The 20,372-nt window shown below is 38.2% G+C and overlaps 1 protein-coding gene across 1 annotated transcript in view; it reads right to left on the minus strand.

Moving 5' to 3' along the window:
* The window catches only part of LOC139122550 (pituitary homeobox x-like), a 38,008-nt gene extending 21,187 nt beyond the window's left edge, over nt 1-16,821 (minus strand). The window contains exons 1-2 of the mRNA XM_070688038.1: nt 16,477-16,821; nt 11,935-12,235 (exon numbers count right to left, since the gene is read on the minus strand). Of these exons, the coding sequence (XP_070544139.1) occupies nt 11,935-12,217 (283 nt within the window). The 5' untranslated portion in view covers nt 12,218-12,235; nt 16,477-16,821. The remainder of the gene's footprint in view (nt 1-11,934; nt 12,236-16,476) is intronic.
* Between the last annotated feature and the right edge of the window lie 3,551 nt (nt 16,822-20,372).

Raw genomic sequence — 20,372 nt, forward strand, 5'->3', positions numbered from 1 at the left:
ACCGGTGTTTTTTATGCGTCTAGCGTGTTTGTTTTTTCGAAAGCCGTATCATGTCGTTGTGGCGAACCACTTCCACATTCTCCGTCACGATTAAACGCAGTGCACTACGCAAGATACCAAAATTGTCAGGCGACGGCACGAAGATATGAAATTCAACGGCAAGGAAAAGGGCCTTATCATTCACGTCGTGTTGAAAAAGGGAAAAATAATAATTAAAATATTTCGAAATCAAACTGAGACAGAGTGACGTCATTTTGCGTGAATTGTCAAGCAATCTGTTTAATATTATTCCTCCGGGCGGAGGTTTTTTTCTTTTTTCTTGGACTCTGCTCCGATGTAATTTATTTTTATTCGGTAATCTTTAGGCTAACAGAGAGCTGCCTTGATTCCCCCGTCCCTGTGCAAACAGCCTCGACGTCAAACGACACGCTCACAAACCCTGCATCGGTAATGATCAAACCGACATCTCCTCTTAATCCGCTCCGCGTGAAGTGTGCTTACTAAAATTTCAAATCGTCTTCATTTGAATTGCATCGGGGAATTCTTCCCGTTTTAGTAAATAATAAAAAATGGGCCCGTAATCACCTAAGATGGTCAGCTAATAATTCATTTTTCGTTTACTCTACTGCCGTGGTGTACGCGGCTTTTGCTGTAGCGTCATCGTTCTACCTTCCGGACGACTTGTAAAGAATTAGTCGCCGGTTCCGTTCATTTTGGCGGCTTGTATTGTTATAGGCTATTAAACAAACACAATATTTATCTGTACGTTTTGTTAGAAGCAGACGACATTAAATTTTAAGGTGCACTTGCTCAATGTAGAACAAGCGGAAAAATGTGGTTCGTTCAGTAGATGGCGACAGAGCTGTTCAAGTATAAACGGCGATGACAATTTAATGCATTTCTTCTCGCAGACGATCGCTTGCTCTAACGGTATGCGAGTATGTTACAGTATGCAAAGAATAGCTCTGGTATTTATATTAATCCGGGATATCGATGGTTGAACTTCACCATGACTCCCGGACTTGCATCAGTTGTTCAACATCATCCGATTTTTCACAACTGAGAAATCGTATTATGACTCAAGAACACTTGCGTCGCCGTTCAGTTTAACTCGCTTAGGCCGTGTGCCCAGAGGGGAAGACGCCATTTTTATTTTCGTTGAAATCGCCCCGACCACTATCGGGAGAGGAAATTCTACTAAAATGACCTGCTTAAAATCACTTTTCTGTAATCCCGATTTTCTTCGACGGATAACGACGTAAATGAAAATCAATTCTCTTCCAACTGTCTGTTTATAATGGCCTAATCCCGCTGGGTGCCAGAGTTCTTTCTCTCTCCAATCCAGTCCCTGAGCTAAACAGCGGGATTTAATACCACCGGATTAACCGGGCCAGTCGTTTGGTTTACTGCCGTTATTTAGAAGTTAGTCGTCGGAATTTAAATGGACTTTCTGTGGGCTGTCAGACTATCCCACCAACGTTCAGGGCAATCTGTTGGCTTCAAATCTGCCTATTTTACAAGATTTACATTGCTTTAGTGGTTATTTCACGGCGGCGTTCAGATTTGTGTCTGGACTTTGAAGGCTTACTTGGGCACACCAACTAAGCTACAGCAGACGCTGATAGGCCGAACAGACATGTTTCCATGCTATTTTGCCTCGAGATATTTTTCCAGCCTCTAAAATCATAAAATAACCTAAAATGCCTGACCATATCTTCCTGAGAACAAAAACAAAGAGATGTTTTTCACTGTTTTAGAGTACCTGCTGGAACTTGAAACTTCACAGCGCATGCCAAGAAAACGCTAAATTCACAACTACAAGGTTAAAACTTTCAGACGACTGTTTTTATGATTTCACTTTTCTTACCTATTATTAGTGGCGACTGTCTGGTGTCCGAGTCGCCGTATGCTTTTAGGTGAACTCCGTCACTAGACGGTAAATATCGATAATTTAAATTGCTGTAAATACATACGTTTGGCCGTTTTGGCCGCCGTTGCGACACTTCTCGGGTGGCTGTAAAACATTGTGCTGTCACGGTGACACTGGTGTGAAACTTGTCCGAGTCTTCAAAAAAACTTCTGACTAATTCGGCAGATGCCCGAAGCCTTGAAACGTCACCGCTCTGTGTCGAGCTAATTTTGAGCGAAAATTCTGCTTTTCGTACAAATTAATTGACGAGAACCTTCGGAGGGATTTAATATGCAAATTAAAGGGATTATATTACCGTCATTAGTTTGAACCTGTCAGTCCCGCGATATACTCGTCGGCCATTAATCAATTATTTCAAAATTGTGGTTGATGTAGTGGATCAAGCTGATTTTTCGCGCCAAATTTTTCAGGGATTTCAAAGATTCGACTGAATCTCAATCTTTTCGCCCGCGCGATATCTTTCCCGCCTAAATAGCAATAGGTCACTAGACAGTGTAAATCAGAGAGGCGATGATCAATGCTTGATTGAAACTTACTAAGTAAGTGAGTTGAATTTTGCGGGAGCCAAATTTTTATTAAATATATAGAAAACGGGAGCCTATATAGACTCTAATTCTTAAGAAAATGATTATTCGAGTGTAGGTTGGGATTATTTCTATCAGTCGTACGCCATTCATTAGGATAAATAGACTGTTGAGGACACTTTTCTTCGCAGGACTTAGATTGTGTCCGATAACTGCCCGACACAATTTAGGAGGTTTGCCATTGACGAAGAAGAGTTGATTAAACCTAATCCAGTGTTATCCACTCGCAAAGTTACATTATTGAAATTTAATAAAAAACAAACAAAAGGCGCAGATTGAGCCGTGAGTCAGAAAGTAAGTCGCTTCTCACGACAGCAAACAAAACTAGTACGCCGACTTTGCACCGTCGAAACGAGCACTCTTCGCAGATTAAAGTTTATTGAAAATGTCAACCAAATTGAAGAGGAAGTCACTAATTATTCAGAGATTTAGAACGCGAGGTCGAGCAGGCGGATTCTCTGTTCTCATTGTATCTTGACCTCTTGCGAGATTATTTTTTTCTTTCATGCATAGTTTATGATGGGGCCGTTTTTAAGTAATCTGATTGCAAACAAGTTGCTGTCAATCATTCATTGGTCTTGGGTAGTCATACACGCCTCCTCCCTATATATGGGTGCGTTTGTGTGTTTGTTTTTTGTTTATTGTAAGACTAACTGTATACCGGTCTTTGTATCTTTCGTCCCATATAGTCAATAGCAGCTTATGGATTAATACTATGGTTGGACTGTGATCCCGTAAGCGCGTTGAGCCTTGCCAGGCAGGGCCCTGCAATTAACCCGGATGCACACACAACCTTCTCATACCTGGCCAACAGAAGAATCTGAACTTATTATCACTTACATGTATGTTTAAGTGACCCTGAATGTTAAACAGGCGAATAAACGATTTAGTCAAAAAGCGTCGAAAAACTTTCGAAATACTGACGTGATGGTTGTTAGTGTCATGGTTGGGCTTTCATTGGAAGAATGATCAGTAAAAGATCACTTGAACATATCTTGTCGACCAGAGAAGAATCTGACCATGTGACCGAGACATCGATTTTTGTTACCTTACTCGCAACGAAATCTATGGTGAGAGGATTCATTTGGGATTCGTTGGGGGAAAACTTAGCAGTTGATGAAGTAAATTAATGCGGGAAGTATTCCAGTAGTTGCTGGAATGTCGTCGACATTGTGTGGAGGTATCGGTCGTGTATCTTGATTTGATAAGTGTCACGGTGTTCGGTACATGTTCGCACATGTGACGGTGATGTGGGGTGGTGATCGCAGGAAAAGACGGTAGAAAAGGTTGATGGCGGCAGTTGTGTGTAGTACTGGTTGTTGGTGCGTCGATGGTGGTAGCGTTAGTGATGGCGGCGGTTGTAATTAGGGATATGGTGGGGCGGGCGTGGCTGGCAGTGTCGATGGTGCTGGTTGCAATGCTGTGGTAGTGGTTCTGGTTCAGGTTCTGGTAGTGGTGGGGTGGGGGTGGAGGCAGGATAAGGCAGAGGAGTGACTGTTGTGGCAATAATGGCGGATTTAGTGGTGATGGCTGTAACTAGAGACATTGCAACATGTGGTGCTATGGTAAAAGTTGAGATGTACAAGCTTTCTTGTGTCACTCGAACGCGGGGTTTGTAGCATTGGTTGAGCTGACAGTGGCAATGATTGTGGTGCCCGCAGTGGTCCTTGTGTGAATGGAGGTGGTACAGATGCCATGCTGGCTGACACAAAAATAATGCCCTGATCACGATGGTGCCAAGAGGAATGGCGCTGCTTTCGATGACAAACATTGGCTGTGTCATCAATCAGACTCCATCCATAAAAATGTGTAATCAGTGGCAGCAACTACCTTGTCAGAAAAAATAAGAATGACCTTTTTCTTTCTATCTTTAGACATTTGACCTCATTTCCCAAGATACATCACGGCACTCTTGTCAAGGGTATTTTAGTGAACAAAGTCGCTATCTTTTAAGTCATTTCTGTTATTTTGTTTCGTGTGAGGAACTGTTAATGTTGTTCTGCTCAACATAAACTTATCAGATTTCTACTGCATGATTGTAGATGTAACGATGTATGCTTTGATGACTGATTAATGGTACGTACCAAATATTATGTCATCAGTATAATACACAAGTTATGTGTGTACATAAGCAAGTTGTGAGTATAGAGCTCGTATGATTGATAATTAAATATTTTTCGGTAAGTAGAACAAGATAAATAATTTCTAACTCAAAACAAAATAACCAAAATAATTTGAAAATATGGCGATTTTGTTCCTTTAAATCACTGCCTACAAACCATCATAATAATCAGTTCATACAAAAATGAGATGAATGAATACAGATGAGAACCTTCCAGATATCGTCTGCCAGGGAGTGATTCGCAGAACGTTTCCGATATTCCCTTTTTTCATTTGTGTCAATCATAAGTTTTGCGCAAATGTATGGAAATGTTCCATGTCAGTACCGTCAGTCGAAATTTAATAAAGAAAACTATTGTTTGCATTGTATGACCAGGTTTTCGTATATCCGTGTTATGAGATTGTATTACAAAGAGAAAATCGATGCTTTGTCAAAAAAAGAAGAGAAATTTATCGGAAGATATAAACTTTGGGATTGTCAGCTGGGCTTGATAGCAGCGACATACTAGTATTACATTAATAAAGAAATTAACCCTGTATGGGGAACGACTCCCTCTGGAGCCATCGATTTGCATAATCACTCATTAATATTCACGGCACGTGTTCAATGAGCCACCGTAAATCCCCCGAATGGACACGGGCAATGGAGGACCTCCATCTTAATGCATGAGTAATTTTTGGCGGAAATGCCGAGCGTCGTTTCATCGTGCGTGCTCTCTGAGTTCTAACTACTGTTTAATGTCAGATCCGCTGCGCCCAGCAAATAAATCAAGCTAGTGAACCGACATCATGGAGTTGCGCTGGGGGAAATTTTTTATAACTATGACGGCGGAAGTTTAATTGAATTCCAATTTCCTGCAGATCATAAACTGAAAATGGAGGAATGGCGGAAAAATAATTTCAGATGACGTTTCAAAATTGTTTCTATTCTGCGAAGCTGTCATGGTGTCATCAATTTTTCGGTCCGGTGCAGACTTGAACTTGACGTTGACGTTTCGTCTCAAAGTAAACATTTCAAAAACTGAGTTGGGATGGACTTATCGAGTCCTCACCAAGCCTGAAAACAGACGATGGTTACAATCTCTATAATACATCTCTATAGTGATGTTATTTGCCCTTTTTAAATATTTCCGTACTGACTACACTAGTCTCTAATAATTACGTTACCTTATTCCCTTTTTTGTGATAAATTTACTTTAGTTTGCAGGAGAGATTTATTTTTGCGAGGATAGACTTATCTCATATAACCATCATAAGATTGTTCAGTCTCATTATGCAAACATGGAAATAAGCATGACAGCTGCCCATTGAGAAAATATAGATGACAGAAATAAATCGAAAATACAAACAATAAAGCTAATTAAAATAATTATTAAAACTTTTCCATTATTTTCCATCAGCGAATCATAGGTGTATCATGCAACCAGAAGGGTTTCGATCTCGTAAACTTACTTCTTTATTGAGACATTCGTAATCCTGATATTAAAAACCAGGGATGACACATTTTCTACGTGATCTCACTACTTTTTTACTCAGGAGAAAAACATCATTCAAAATGTAAACTCAAAAAGCAAGTATACAGGCTCGTTCCTTCGAATTAAGACCCTAGTCAATCAGAACTCTGATTTAAAGACGAGTGATGTAAAAAAAACAAAGAAAATGCATATGGTGGGAAAAGTCTATGAATATTGTGTCCTGAGATGTGTCTTGCGCTACAACATGCACGTATGGTTTGTAACTCGGCGGAGGGCATCTGAACTCGTGCCTAAACAGCGCCCTCAACCTATAGACCAAGTCTGTGTCAGAATAGATAAATTGACATCGTACTTTGTACCATTCTTGCGTGCTCTGGTTATTTAAGTGGTTCAACAACTTCCGTTAACGCTCGTCTAATTAATTTGATGAAAAAATAATGTAGTGATATTCTGCTTAACCATTAAAATCGACGAAAGTTTTGTTGTCAACACTGTATCTAGAATAGAAAGATTACTTTGAAAACTTTGGAATAGGATCTTTTTCGTATGATAAGCTACGCATATATTGGCGTAAGTGAGATATTTTGCAGCTGCATCGTTATGTTTAATAGTACATCTGTTGTAATGTTTCATTCACAGTATTTCTGCCATAAAATAAGAAACAATGAACGGTGTCAATTTATCACTACCATATGAATCTTATGGAAGAATAAAGCTACTTAAAAGTTTAGAGCAAATTTCAGATATCGTTTTCTCCTGCATTCTTACGTTACGAACAAATCACAAAAATTTTACCTCCTCGTCGTTCGGTTTTGTAACTTTGTGCGAATACTACCGATGATACTCCGATATGCTAGGGAAACAGATATAACAGAACCTTTTGCAGACACTCTCCCCTCCCCCTAAATTGAAGAATCACTCAGGTTGAAACCGGAGTCAAGAACCACGTCCTTTACGTGCTCAAGACTCGTTCGATTTGACAAGTACATGTAGAGTAATTTAAGTCCGCATGGGGGCGCTATTAACATAGCAATGCTCAGGTGTGTAACGTAATCTTCCTTGCTATGAAACGTAACGCATAGGAACAGTCATTTTATAAACTCTGTAATGATGAAAAGAAATTATATTGCTTTCTGGTCATCGCCGGTGTCACTCTGAGACATGCGCGTCATCTTTTCTATAGGTGTATTCCGAAAACCCTTCGCATTGGTCTTGACAAACAAACCTTACGTGATTCATAACAATGTATTATTCAAGCACTGTTTCTTATCAAAGATGAAGTGAAAACACCCTCATACTATATACTTTCGAAAAGCAGAGAATATAAAGTTTAGTATGGTGGCAATAAGTTACTCCAAGGATGTATAGGATACATATTTGGGATAGAAAACCTCAATTTGGTATTAATGATAAACATTAATTTAAGTCAAAAACTCGGCACAGTTTATGAAATTTAATCTCTCAATTAAAACTAGAGTATCTGTAGATAAAAAGACAATTTAATGTAGCATCATCTATTCTCATTCTCAAATGGCAGGGGTTCAAAGACTCAGGCGGACATTCATAAAGGTGACTGGAATCATGCTAAGTCGAATTAAAACAACTCTTATTCAAAATGTAAGAACTTATTGCCAAACAAAATTGTTGTTTTGTAATATATTATTTCAAGAACATAATATGAACATTTTACAAAATTTGACCCAGCCAGAGTGGACTTAATTTTTTTTTGAAATGTTGTATGCAGGACGATAAAGAACCCAGGAAATCTGGTGATTTGCATACATTTGCATAATTTTCACTTCTTCCCCACCTAACTAATGACTGTTTGTCACTGTTAAAATGTGAAACAAACCAATATTTTAGTCTTTGGTTTACAAATTAATGAAAATTGAACGAGTCTTTGCAAAAATGTTATTTTGAGCAAGGTTAGGTCACGATGCATAGCCATCTCAAACTTTCAACAGATGCAATCTGCATGAGTGTCTTTCTTCAATACCCTTGAGTAATAAGCTTAATGAGGAAGATTATTTTTCTTGCAGTTAGTAAAGGAAAATTAAATGAAAAAAGCAACGATCCCATACCAAGGAAAAAGTAGAAAATTAAAATCGCATAATCACGCCACTTTTGTCAAATATCAGAGGCAAGTCGTTTTGAGTTCGATTTCACTGTAAAGAAATTATGATCATATTAGCGACATATAGTCTGCCTTTCCAATGTCAAGATTATTCATAACATCAATGACTGTTTCTATGCATTATACTTACTTATTAGACGATTAATCAAGTCTTTTAAAAGTCTTTGCCGAACCAACACGACAAAACAAACAAAAAAAATGGAAGGTTCGTTGTCAAGAACGGGCAAAGAACTGGCTTTCATTGTGTTGATCGTTACAAAACTTACGCCCTTCTTCTGGTAAAACATAACGGTATTCTTGAAGTGTGCGTTCTACTACTTGTCCTTACAGATAGTCATGTCACGTGACTGAGAATGTCCTGGGACATGAAATGGAGAAGGGACTGTGTGTATAATTACAGTTTGGATAAACGAGCGATGAGAAATATTGATGATGATGTCAGTATCAGAGATAACGTTCTTTTGACTGATTGATATGTTTGTTAGTTGAAGGGATTAAGAATAATAGCACAATTTGAAATGTCGATTTCTTTTTATTTTGACGAAAATCTGTATCAGCTGCTCTGTTCATACAGGAATTTGAAAATGAATCGATTGGTATCACGCGAGATCTCGTCTTGGGAACTCGGTGAAATCCTTGAGAAATTATGCAACTAGAAAGCGACAACATAATCACTGTTGACGAATACGCCAATCAATTGGCGAAATCTCGGCATAGCATTTGTGGTTTCTTTGATAACACTTCAAATTACGTCTGTAAGTCCTAGTGTACTATCTGATAGTGTGATCACGTAAGGCTGTCACAATTCCACCGAATGCAAGAAGGTTCTGTATATCTCAGTGCTCGAAAAGTTAGAATCAACAGATTTGAGTGTAAGCGCGATATTTTGCACGAAACAGGCAGTGTGGAGGAGCGAATATGCACACTGTTTGTTATAATACGGGTTTTGTAATTTCAGGCACATTTTGTAACATACAGTCTGATAAATCTACTACGCTGTAATGCAAATACGTTCACAATGAAATGTTAAATTTAGCAAAATAAGTGAAAAACCATTGAAACCCATATTTTTTCAGTACTACTCTTATAAGTAACAAACATAAACCCCATCTACTGACAAGGTGAGAGTGTCTTAGCCTTGTGTATCTAGGCTTGCATCAATGTGCAACATCAAATGAGGACAGAATTATATATATATATATATATATATATTATATATATATATATATATATATATATATATATATATATATATATATATATATATATATATAATATGGCGTCGAGCACTGCAAATTCCAATATATCTATATGTACTTCTGTCTGAGGATTGCAGGATGCATGAAATTATTATAACTTTGTACTGAAGTAATTTGTGTATTTATATATATATATATATATATATATATATATATATATATATATATATATATATATATATATATATGTGTGTGTGTGTGTGTGTGTGTGTGTGTGTGTGTGTGTGTGTGGTGTGTGTGTGTGTGTATATGTTTAACAAATTAAATTACTTGAAGTACAAGCAAAGTATTTATATCTGTTACTTAAGTTTCATGCATGTAGCAATCGTCAGACTAGTTTTTCCCTAGGATTTACCACTGATTTATATGGACGTATAATGTATACTAGTAAGATATGGGAACCAGACGCAACCACACAACGGCTTCAACCCGAGGTCGAGAATATATTTCACGAGTCTCGAGTCTGAAACTCTCTGTCTAAAAAATTTAGAAAGCAAAGTTGAGTGTTATTAACGCAACACTCAGATATGTATGAAGACGATAGTGAAATCAATTTGAGGTAAAACTTTTACCTTTTGTTTATAGGGGTAAACTCTTTTACCAAAGTTTTAATAGATATCGTGCGATGTGAGAGTGGGCCACTTTGTGTTTGAAATCGGACGATTACAATGATGAGTAGTATATTACAATTTATTATAACTTTTGTGCAATGCACCAACCAGGTAAATAATTACTCTTGAAATCTAATGAAGTATTCTTTGTTGCAATATAGAACCAGTAAGCATATAACTGTAGCTTTTGACTATTTCTACTGATTTTTTTTTGTATATCAACTGCAAGTTTTTGTTCTTCTTTCTCCCTAAGGCATTTCCAAACACCCACTATTGCTTGTCAAAAAAACGTTTACACGTTAACTTTTTCACATTTAAATTCTAGACAAGGCCTGAGTGCATTTAATAATAACGTGCAGTCTACACATGTACTGGCAGAATTGACAAGTCCAATACTGTGGATCACGAAATGCTTTGCGGTAGAACAAGAAACTGTAGTTGATATTAAAACACAACAAGGATATACTATATGAACATGAATACACATATATGCATTTATATAATGCATTTATATATGATTCGACCTGTATATGTCACATAAATTTATATATGCATATATATATATATATATATATATATATATATATATGCGTTTATATTCAAATCTATAGCTGTATCTATATTCGTAAAGTGTGTCTACAAAACTCATCGGTGCGCTTTGGTTTTACAGAAGTGGCACGGTGGGAACAGCCGTGATTTATACACGGATCAACCACATTTAGAAAATGTGAAAATCACAGCTGATGTACATTAAATCAAAATACATCAATATTCTGTGGGATGCGAGGAGATGAAGAAACAATTGATTGCCTTCTCACTGAAAGAGAGAGTAAGATTTCTGTTTGCTTTGGTTTTGAAGGATAATAGATTTGCTGTGCGTTGAAGTGAAATGGAAATTTCTGCTCCTGTAACTATATCCACCCTATCGTAAAGAAGCGGCGAGACGCTGTCAGCGTCAGTCAAGAAATTTCACAAATTCTGCAGGTTTTTTATTGCTACAGTAATCAAACAAAGGGCTTCAAAATACAAACACATTTGACATATCTCTAACTTATTTCCCAGAGGCACGTCTATCGAAATAAATGCATACTTTTCTTCGGCCAAAGCAAGATTAAAAATTTTAATCATTATATGAATAAGAAAATTTTCGGCTTTCTCTAATTCCAACACATACACTGAACGAGGTCAGACAACTGTTTTCGCTGTCAGAAACAGCATACTTTTTTGTCAAACTTTAGGTACATAATTTGCAACGTCCACTCGATGAAAATTCTACAGATCGAACGCAAGTAGTGTAGAAATTCAGTGAACACTTCTTGCCGTTGATGGCAAAAAGTGAGATTCTTACAAACAAAAAGTGAATTGTGGCGAGAGATATTATTTTATTTCTATTGTTCATTAGAAATCACTGTAATGATGCATTTAATAATCATAATTCCAACGGGGGCTACAAAAAGTACCTTGTTAGTTTCAACTTAAAGAAAACTAGCAATGGCAGTACTGATATTTTCATTTTCCTCAATGACGTCACGGTTACCAAAGCTCGGTATTCGCTTGCAATTGTGAGGCATTGGTTTTGTTGTTCTTATTCTTGGGGTTTGCACGTTTACGGGACTGTACGTATACATTAAATGCCAGGTAAACAATTGTCTCGAAAATTCGTGTAGTGTTCAGGAGTTCAGAGCACTACACTCAGACCGTGGAGTCTGTCATAAGGCGCGAACAAAGTTGTATTTTTCTGACTGCTGTATTGAAAGATCCACAAATGAACAATTTGAAACCATAGTGAATATGAGTGAGGAAAACTAAAATTGCCAAACCTTTTCGTGTATCCGTTCCATTCTTGGCGATGGATTTCTCCTTTCTTTCCTCTTTCACATCTAGCGTAGAGTTCGTCTTGTCGTCCTGGAAACAAGGAGGGTCATCTCCAAGTTTAGATTCCGGGCGGTCTCTTTTCTCTCGGAATTCCAAGGAAGAGACGGAGAGATCCTCCGCTACCATCCCCATTGCTTCAATTTCGGACATTTTATCTTCTCCGGCGGTTTGGCTCTTTCTCTCCGCAACTGGACTTGTGAACATCCTTCTGGGTAGCTGGTCTTCCATATCTTGTCTTGCCTGGTGCTGCCGATACGTGCAAAAATATCAAGAACATGTGAGAACTCTCTAGCTCGTTTTCCCTTCTGACGAGGAGCCATGCCTACTACGTTAAAGGGACGGTAACTTTTGATGATTTTGACTGTTTTTGTCTTTGATGTCAAATACATAGTCTCGTTCCGCTCACCCTTAAAATATGTTGAAACACCTTCTATGTCAACACAACGTGCATAAAGTATAAGGATATTATTTACATTTGAATTTAAGTCCGGACTTAAAGTCACTCGTTGACGATAACAATGCAGTTGGCCCATGTACAGGCTGAGTTGACATGCAGAATACCGTGTATGTCAATATGCATTGAGGAGTAGAACAGGAAACAGTAGTTGGCATGGAAAAGAACAATTGTGAATATATCATCATAGGTTACAGCTTCCCTTACAATTGCACGTGAAAGTATCTTAGGAAAACAGGCAAGACGAATATGTCAGGTGAAAATTGATTGACAAATAATATTAAGAAAATAATCTCGCTTGCGATATGATAGGTCTAATTATCCCTGGATTTAAAAAAAATACCCGGGGACGAGAGTTTTTCGTTTGCAAAATAAGTAACTAAATAAGATTCACAGTATATATCACTGGACTGGCATGCTGTGAATTTTACCGGGTCTGAAATCGGATACAGTTGCTAGCTTCTTCGCCAAATCCAATATGAAACTCCGAAAGGCAGTTTAGGAATGTTTGAGGCGAAAGTGTTCTTCTCTTGAGGATCGCTCTAGAAGTGCTGATTTGAGAGTGGCTCCAGCGATTGCTTCAAGTTGTCCAATCTATCGTCAGCTAAGACGGCCAGGGTCGTCTTTTATTAGCGTCAACTGCACCGCCCTCACCGATTTTGTGAACGTGGATAGTCGACTTTTAGCGACAAAAAATGTCTACGTTGTCTTTTCTCAGCAGTTGGATTTGGAATCAGATTCAGATAAAGATTCCAGGATAGGTTGATGAGAGTGGAATGAATTTTGATGAATCACAAATCAAATTCTTCAACACTCTTATACTAAAAACGAAAGCACTGACTACAAATTCAAGTTTCCGAAAAAATATATTATAAATATTTATGGAAATGTCATAGCTTTGTTCATAAAATTTCTGATCTACGAATACGTCGAACAGTGAACATGACGTCAGCATTTCTGCCTAAGTTTGGAAAATGTTAGCGGGAATATATATGCACTTGTGCATTATTCAACCGAGGAGGTCTGACTTCTGATGACCCGTCAGGACCCGAAGGCCGCTGACACAATTTACATATTTCCTCAGCGAGTTTAACCCGAAACTAATCGACTTCCAACTTTCCGGTACGGAGGCGGGAAAGTGTTTTCAGAACTTTGTTGGATCATTGACGTTGTTTAGATAGCGTGAAGATATTTCACGAAGTCTTCCAGTTAAGCGAAACTGTTGCCTTTCAGATTGATTTAATATTCCGTAGAAAATTCAATTTGTTCAGCCGTTTGTACACAAACTTTCTGTCGGACATTATGTCTACAAATTCGAATAAATCAAAAAACAAGAAGTTGGCAGGCGACAAGGTGAAAAAGTCATAGAGAGCGGTTGTCCAGACATAACAGCGTCCCGACCTCAAAATAAACGACAAACGCACTCGGCATGACCGGAATCTCGACCGTCCTGAAAACGGATGCCACGCTGCCGCTTCAATCATTACAAAAAACTCGGATCGGCCTACAAAAGCAAGAGCAACCGCCATATTTTAGTGAGTGTTCCTGATTGACACCGCAAGTGTATGTCACAAGAGAACGACACCTTATCTCCTTCATTTTGTCGACTATTTCACCGAGTCGCAAGTGTATATTTTCCCTGTCACACGATCCCGGCCACACGTACTGGGGCTATCCTTTTAACTTTTCCATAAAAATCAAATACCGAAATATTACGAGACGGTCGGAGGGAGATTTCCTCCAGCTTATAATGAAGATCTCTGGATGATTTGTGAGGCCAGTGTGATCCCGTTAAAGCCCCGTAAAGCGTTGGATTCAGTTGAATGAGTTTATCAAAACGACATGCTACGGATTAAACCCGCATTTACAAGTATTTATTCGACAAAGGACGGAAATCCGATAAGGAGCTCTCTTCGTGTTTCGTGTCTTCGTCGGAATCCCAACATCCTCTAAGAGATTTCCAGACTTTCATTAGAATGATCCAACTGCCCTTAAAAGTTTTCTTTTATTTAAAGCGGGGTTTCGTTAAACTCTACTCGGTCAACCTTGGTCAGCTGCGGGGGAGACTTTGAGCGAATACGGCGTGCACGGTCCGGTACTCTGTTGAAGTGCCCGTATATTCGCCGAAGTGAAAGGCACGAAATGACGTGACAGTGTTCCCACCTTAACTCGACAGACAGTCTATTTTTTAAGATATCGAAAAGCGTCCCATAAGTATCTAAAACTCTTTGGCAAGCTGACTCTTTCTCACTTTGGTACGACCCTTTTCTCACGACCGTTTCATCCTCTACTTATGCAATGTGCTATACTATCTGTGCAACAAAGTTTAAATAAAATTTGTTCCTCTTTCATCTTTGTTCTGACTTTTACCTATATTATCTTATTACATACAATTATTTTCTATTCTATTCTATTCTATTCTATTCTATTCTATTCTATTCTATTCTATTCTATTCTATTCTTTTCTATTCTATTCTATAATGTTATTCTATTCTATTCTATTCTATTCTATTCTATTCTATTCTATTCTATTTTTATAATGTTATTCTATTCTATTCTATTCTGTTCTATTTGAGACCAAACTAATCATTCTAGATCAAGTTAATTAGACCAGTATAAACAAATATTTTGAATTCGCTAGAACAAGATCAGTCTTCTAGGTTTAATACTGTGTCTTTCTTTTCATTGTAATAGGTTTCATTAAATTTCAGTACATTTTCATACACTTACATATGTCAGCGATCTATTCGACCAAACTCTCTGATATTAGTCCGAGATTTCATCATTTCAACGAAGATCTTCCAAATCAAGGATGCTACGTGCTTATCATAGTGACCGGCTGATTACCCATTCTTTTATTTATGTTCGAGCCCATCTTGAACCCAATTTCAACTCAATTTTATACCAAAATCTTGAAAGCGCGTAGTGTGCCCAGATTATTAGTGCTAAACTGTATGTTCAGATTTTCATTAATTAAATAATCCCCTATCTGTCTCATGCCTTCGTACCTATCTACCTCAATACATAAACACACACACATACACAACCCCCCACACACACATATATATAATATATACTCTTTTATAGATAGATAGATAGATAGATAGATAGATAGATAGATAGATAGATAGATAGATAGATAGATAGATAGATAGATAGATAGATAGATAGATAGATAGATAGATAGATAGATAGATAGATAGATATTATCCATATTTTCTCAGGACCCATCGTGGAGAAATCTTGTCATCGTATAACCGTAGAACACTAAAAACGTATTATTACACGTTACTTTTATGCACGCGGCTTCTTGCTGTGATACAGCTCATCAACAACTTCTCACAATTTTTAATTGCCATTTAGGTAAAATTAGCGCCGAGCATGAGTTTACATGTAACCACATCGAATGAAAACAATGGGCCGTTTAAATCAAATTATTGGCACCCGGGGTACGAAATGTAATGGATCTGACTATACAAGTGTTACCACTGTGTATATGTAAGGTCGAGTTACGCGTCAGATTTAAGACTTCATAAAAATTGAACAAGTGTCTAATGTTCACGAGGGAGCACTACACTTTCAACCCAACAGAAAAAGCTTGGCTTTGCAGATTTTCAATTTTTACCGAAAGCCACTAGTCATGAAATTCCGAAATCTTGAGGAAACTTATCGTCTTCTGTACGTTAAAACGTCCAACATACGCGTATGCCTACCTGAAAACATTTTTTATAATATTTTAAGATGACTTGTTGGCAAATGAGTCAATCAACGATAATAATTTTATCACATTCTCCGGAAATGCTTGTGAAGCGCAAATTTTTGTCATCATTCTTCCAGTATGAAGGGTATTGACAACTTGTAGTTCAATTGGATTAAGTGATCCGGTGTCGTTTGTGTCATAGGTTTTGACAGACGTCCAGTCACCCCATACTTGCTCTAATTAAACATGTCGCAATAAGCAGAACTCTTCTTCAAAAAAAGTAGAGAAAATTGCGCTCAAAACGAGAAAATTGAAGTTCAATTTATAACTTACCTTCCTGTGACGTTTTGATCCAACTCGGTGACTCAATCTCTCTTTCTCTCTCCCTCTCTCTGTCAGTGTCTTAGCTTTCTCACTCTCCTGTCTCCTGGTGACTACAATACTACCCCGTATGTTGATTCTTTAACCCTGATTGTGCTCCGCTCAGGCTGCAGTTGTTAAAACATCAGAAGGCTGGGTATCGCTGACATCCAAATTCCGACAGATTACTCCGGTTTTACCATATGTCCCTACGAACGCGGAATATTTGGAATAACGCAGCCAACATAGCTTCGATCTCGTCCAATTACGAGTTGTACAAATCGACACTGGGCAACGATTAGGCTCTCTATCCCTCCTCATAAATAAGAGCGCGGAGGTTGAGAAAACGCGAACTGCTATCAAATCGCGGATAAGATATCAATTCCATGGCAGTGCCGGGATCGGCGTGAGTTTTATGATAGATTTGAGGGATTATCATCGCAGGTGATAAACATGGGCCACGAAAAATTGCGACTACTATGTCCTGGTTAATGGAATAATTCATTTTAATATGCATGCATGTATTAACCACATTGTTTGAATGTTGTTTCGATAATTGTATGCACACGCACGGCACGCGTTGGCAATTTGCAAGGCTATTTGAACTTGAAGGCACCGTTGACTGACACTTTCAACGAAAACGGCTCATCCTTGAGTCAAAATTTTGATAGATTTTCCAACTGCCACAGTCAGAAGAAGCAACATTTTAGCACTAGTTGATTGCCCCCTGAGCTAGAATTGGCGGGCTTTTCCCTGTCGTCTGCATTCATTGCATGATGCAATAACCGCATGTACTGTACCGGCAACTACTTTTTTGTGCGTTCATACGTTGAAGTAGGCAGTTCTCTTGAAATTTAATAAGAACGGAAATTTATGGGGAAAGTATGGTAAGCCAACTTGGCACTCAATAAAAACGGCGTTTTGTCCAACTCACTCGGCAACCGGCTTTGACCAAGCTGCAGTCACTGCACTCAATTAGAGTAGGGGGTAATAATAATGATCTCATATAATCCACAAGTCTGCAAAACTAAGCCCCCTCATTTGGACAGGGCCATTTTTTCACACAGTCATTTATAATTCATTCAGTTGATTTTATTAGATGAGGAATTCCAGCCACGTTGACAAGGTTACCAGTGTCAACACATCAAAAGTGTGCGCAGAAGTCAAGTTTCTAGTAAGGCGAATGAAATTGACCAGTTATTCACTTAGCTGCCATGCTAAGGATCATGGGATCGACAATGTCTATGTTCTTTAATTTTTTTATTGTGGGGGATTCGTATAGATAAAAAACCTTTATATCTCTTCCGTAAAAACCTAACACGGATTTTGAATTATCAAAAATAATGTATTTTATGAAAATCAATCAAATTAAAAACGAATTTTTAAAAATAGTGCGGTGCTAGGTCTACTTTAAATGTAATCTGCTGACTTGTAAACTATTATAGGTACAAGAAATGTGACTATCGTTCGCTGGAATTTTTATATCATAATTCTTCATATTCAACTAAATTCATCATGAAATATTATCAAATACCCAGAACGCCCCTTTACGACAATGGGTCCGCCCAACAGTTGTTTCTAACTATTCTACTATATCACACTGTCAGGTTATTGGTCTCTCATCAAATGCAAAACTCGCGTGCAGACAATCGACGGAAATCGACGCGCGAATTCCATTGTTTGCGAACGAGGCTACCCAGCTTGTTTACTCCAAAAACTGTTCGGTGTTTGTTTTTCAACCTGGACAAACAGTAACTTCAACAGTGTCAAAGCAAAGTTTGTGCACGATATGACGAACACTTTGGAGGTTGGGTGGCATCATATGACGATAGACGGAATCGTCAGTGTTTACACACGGCTTATTTTTCTCGTGTTCCAACGTTTGCTCTCCTGTCACTTATCCGTTCCATATTGTTCAATTTTGTAACATATCAGCAAATCAGTTATGTTTATCCTAGATCATAATTTAATGCTTGACCTGTGTACGCATATTCTAACAACAACATCTTATGTCAATTTTGCTTCAATCTGCTTCACACTTAGGGCCTACCGTTCATTCCAATGAACAACAACACTTTGTTCCAGACAATTACACTGTAAAGTTAACACCATATACAACATGATAAAATACTGAAAGTTATATTCCTTGATGTATAAAAATTTACTTAACGGGCGGCTGTTGGCCTACTCCTCTCAGACTGCCTAGGTCATTATGTGTTAGTTTAACGTCTTGACGCACGTTTTCTGAAAATCTGTTGCCAACGAGAGGCCAAACTGATGGGGACGATTTCGACATTTGTATCATTGCGTTTCTCGTTAACAGTACAAAGGAAATGAACTCAAAAAGTATTTTGTCAGGAGATATGATAAGAAAACACCGTATACCCAAGGCTAACTGAAATGATAAAAACAGGCTCTATGTGTGTGATTCATCAAATGAGTATGGAATCGATGTATGGAGTCATGTTACTACGAGCTTCTGTATGACTGGCACGAGATAACCAAACTTTGAACGACAGCGTTTGAGCGAATGAAGAGACAAACTTGACTGTCACGGGTAATCCAGATCGACTCATGTTCGGTAGTAACGCTCGAGTGGGGTCCGCAGTCTCAATCGATCAACTTCAATGTCACAGAATCGTTCTTGATCAACTGGCAGTACCAAACTAATGAAGTGTGTGAACAGTCCCTGAAAGAATATGAATCAATTTGATGTCTGACAGTTTGACAGGTGCTGTAAAAACTGACAGTTCCAACAGACAACTAAGGACAAACTGTCATCCCGCTAGATTAAAGCAGTACGCGCCTCAAAATTGAAAGATTTCAACTTCTACTCAAACTTTCCACAAGGGAATTTTGACCCATCCTTTCGAAATGAAAAATAAAAATCAGGGGTCAAAATTTGGCACCAGAAACAAATTACCCGATATTTACCATTGAAATCCAAAATGGCCGCCATCCCTGTGTTAGCTATATTGGTAAACTATGAATTTTCGATTTCACAAAAATAAGCTGGTGAAAACGATGTTGATTTAATAAGCGTCAAAACGAACCCCTAACAAACAAAAATAAAAGTATAGCAAAAGTTGTCCGAATATCTGTTCCCGACCCTGGGCACATTCTAGGCAAGGATTGTGGCGTGACAAAAGCCTCTTTTCTCATACAGTTCATATGTCTCTCTGTTGATGAGTTATTTTCATGTTACACATCAAGCGATGTCGAGTGTCGGCTCTTTGTTTTGACTGATAACATTCATGAGTGGATTACAGACTGGTGCTCCGTTAGTGAGTTGAAACGACTTCTTTCAATAATTTCTTGCATTATTATTAAGTAGTAAAGATTGGTTGCTTTGGTTATGGTTGGCCTAGCAGTTAATTGTCATGATCGGTTGGTTCTTTGGTTGGTTGGGTTCCGTTATTTTATGGTGAATTTGGTGTGTGTTCAGTGTCTTGTATTCGGATAAACGTTTGTTTATTGATGATTGATTGACGGTCAGTAAAATGAGCCCTGACGCAAATTAGCTTGATGTCAGAATATTTGGTCTGTTGATCACCATGGTTCTCGGTCCGTTGTAGAATGGCTGGTTGCCAAGTGGTCGACTATCAGATCGGTAGCTGCTATGGTCAGCGGTCACGTCGCGGTTTGTTTGTTTGTTTGTTCATTCATTTGTTGCATGTTGGTTCGATGTCTGTTTATCCTTTTGGTGGTATTGAAATGGTTTATAGATGTGTAGTATGGCCATTTTCTGTAGGTTTCTAATGAGATCGCTTGCTGATTGGTTAACGGCGCGGCCAGTCGTCACTGGGTTGGCCATCCATGTGTTGGTCAGTTTGATTGGTTATCAACTGATTGATTGGTTGTTTGTTACA

The sequence above is a fragment of the Ptychodera flava genome, chromosome 22, assembly GCF_041260155.1.
Source record: "Ptychodera flava strain L36383 chromosome 22, AS_Pfla_20210202, whole genome shotgun sequence".
Classification (NCBI taxonomy): Eukaryota; Metazoa; Hemichordata; class Enteropneusta; family Ptychoderidae; genus Ptychodera; species Ptychodera flava.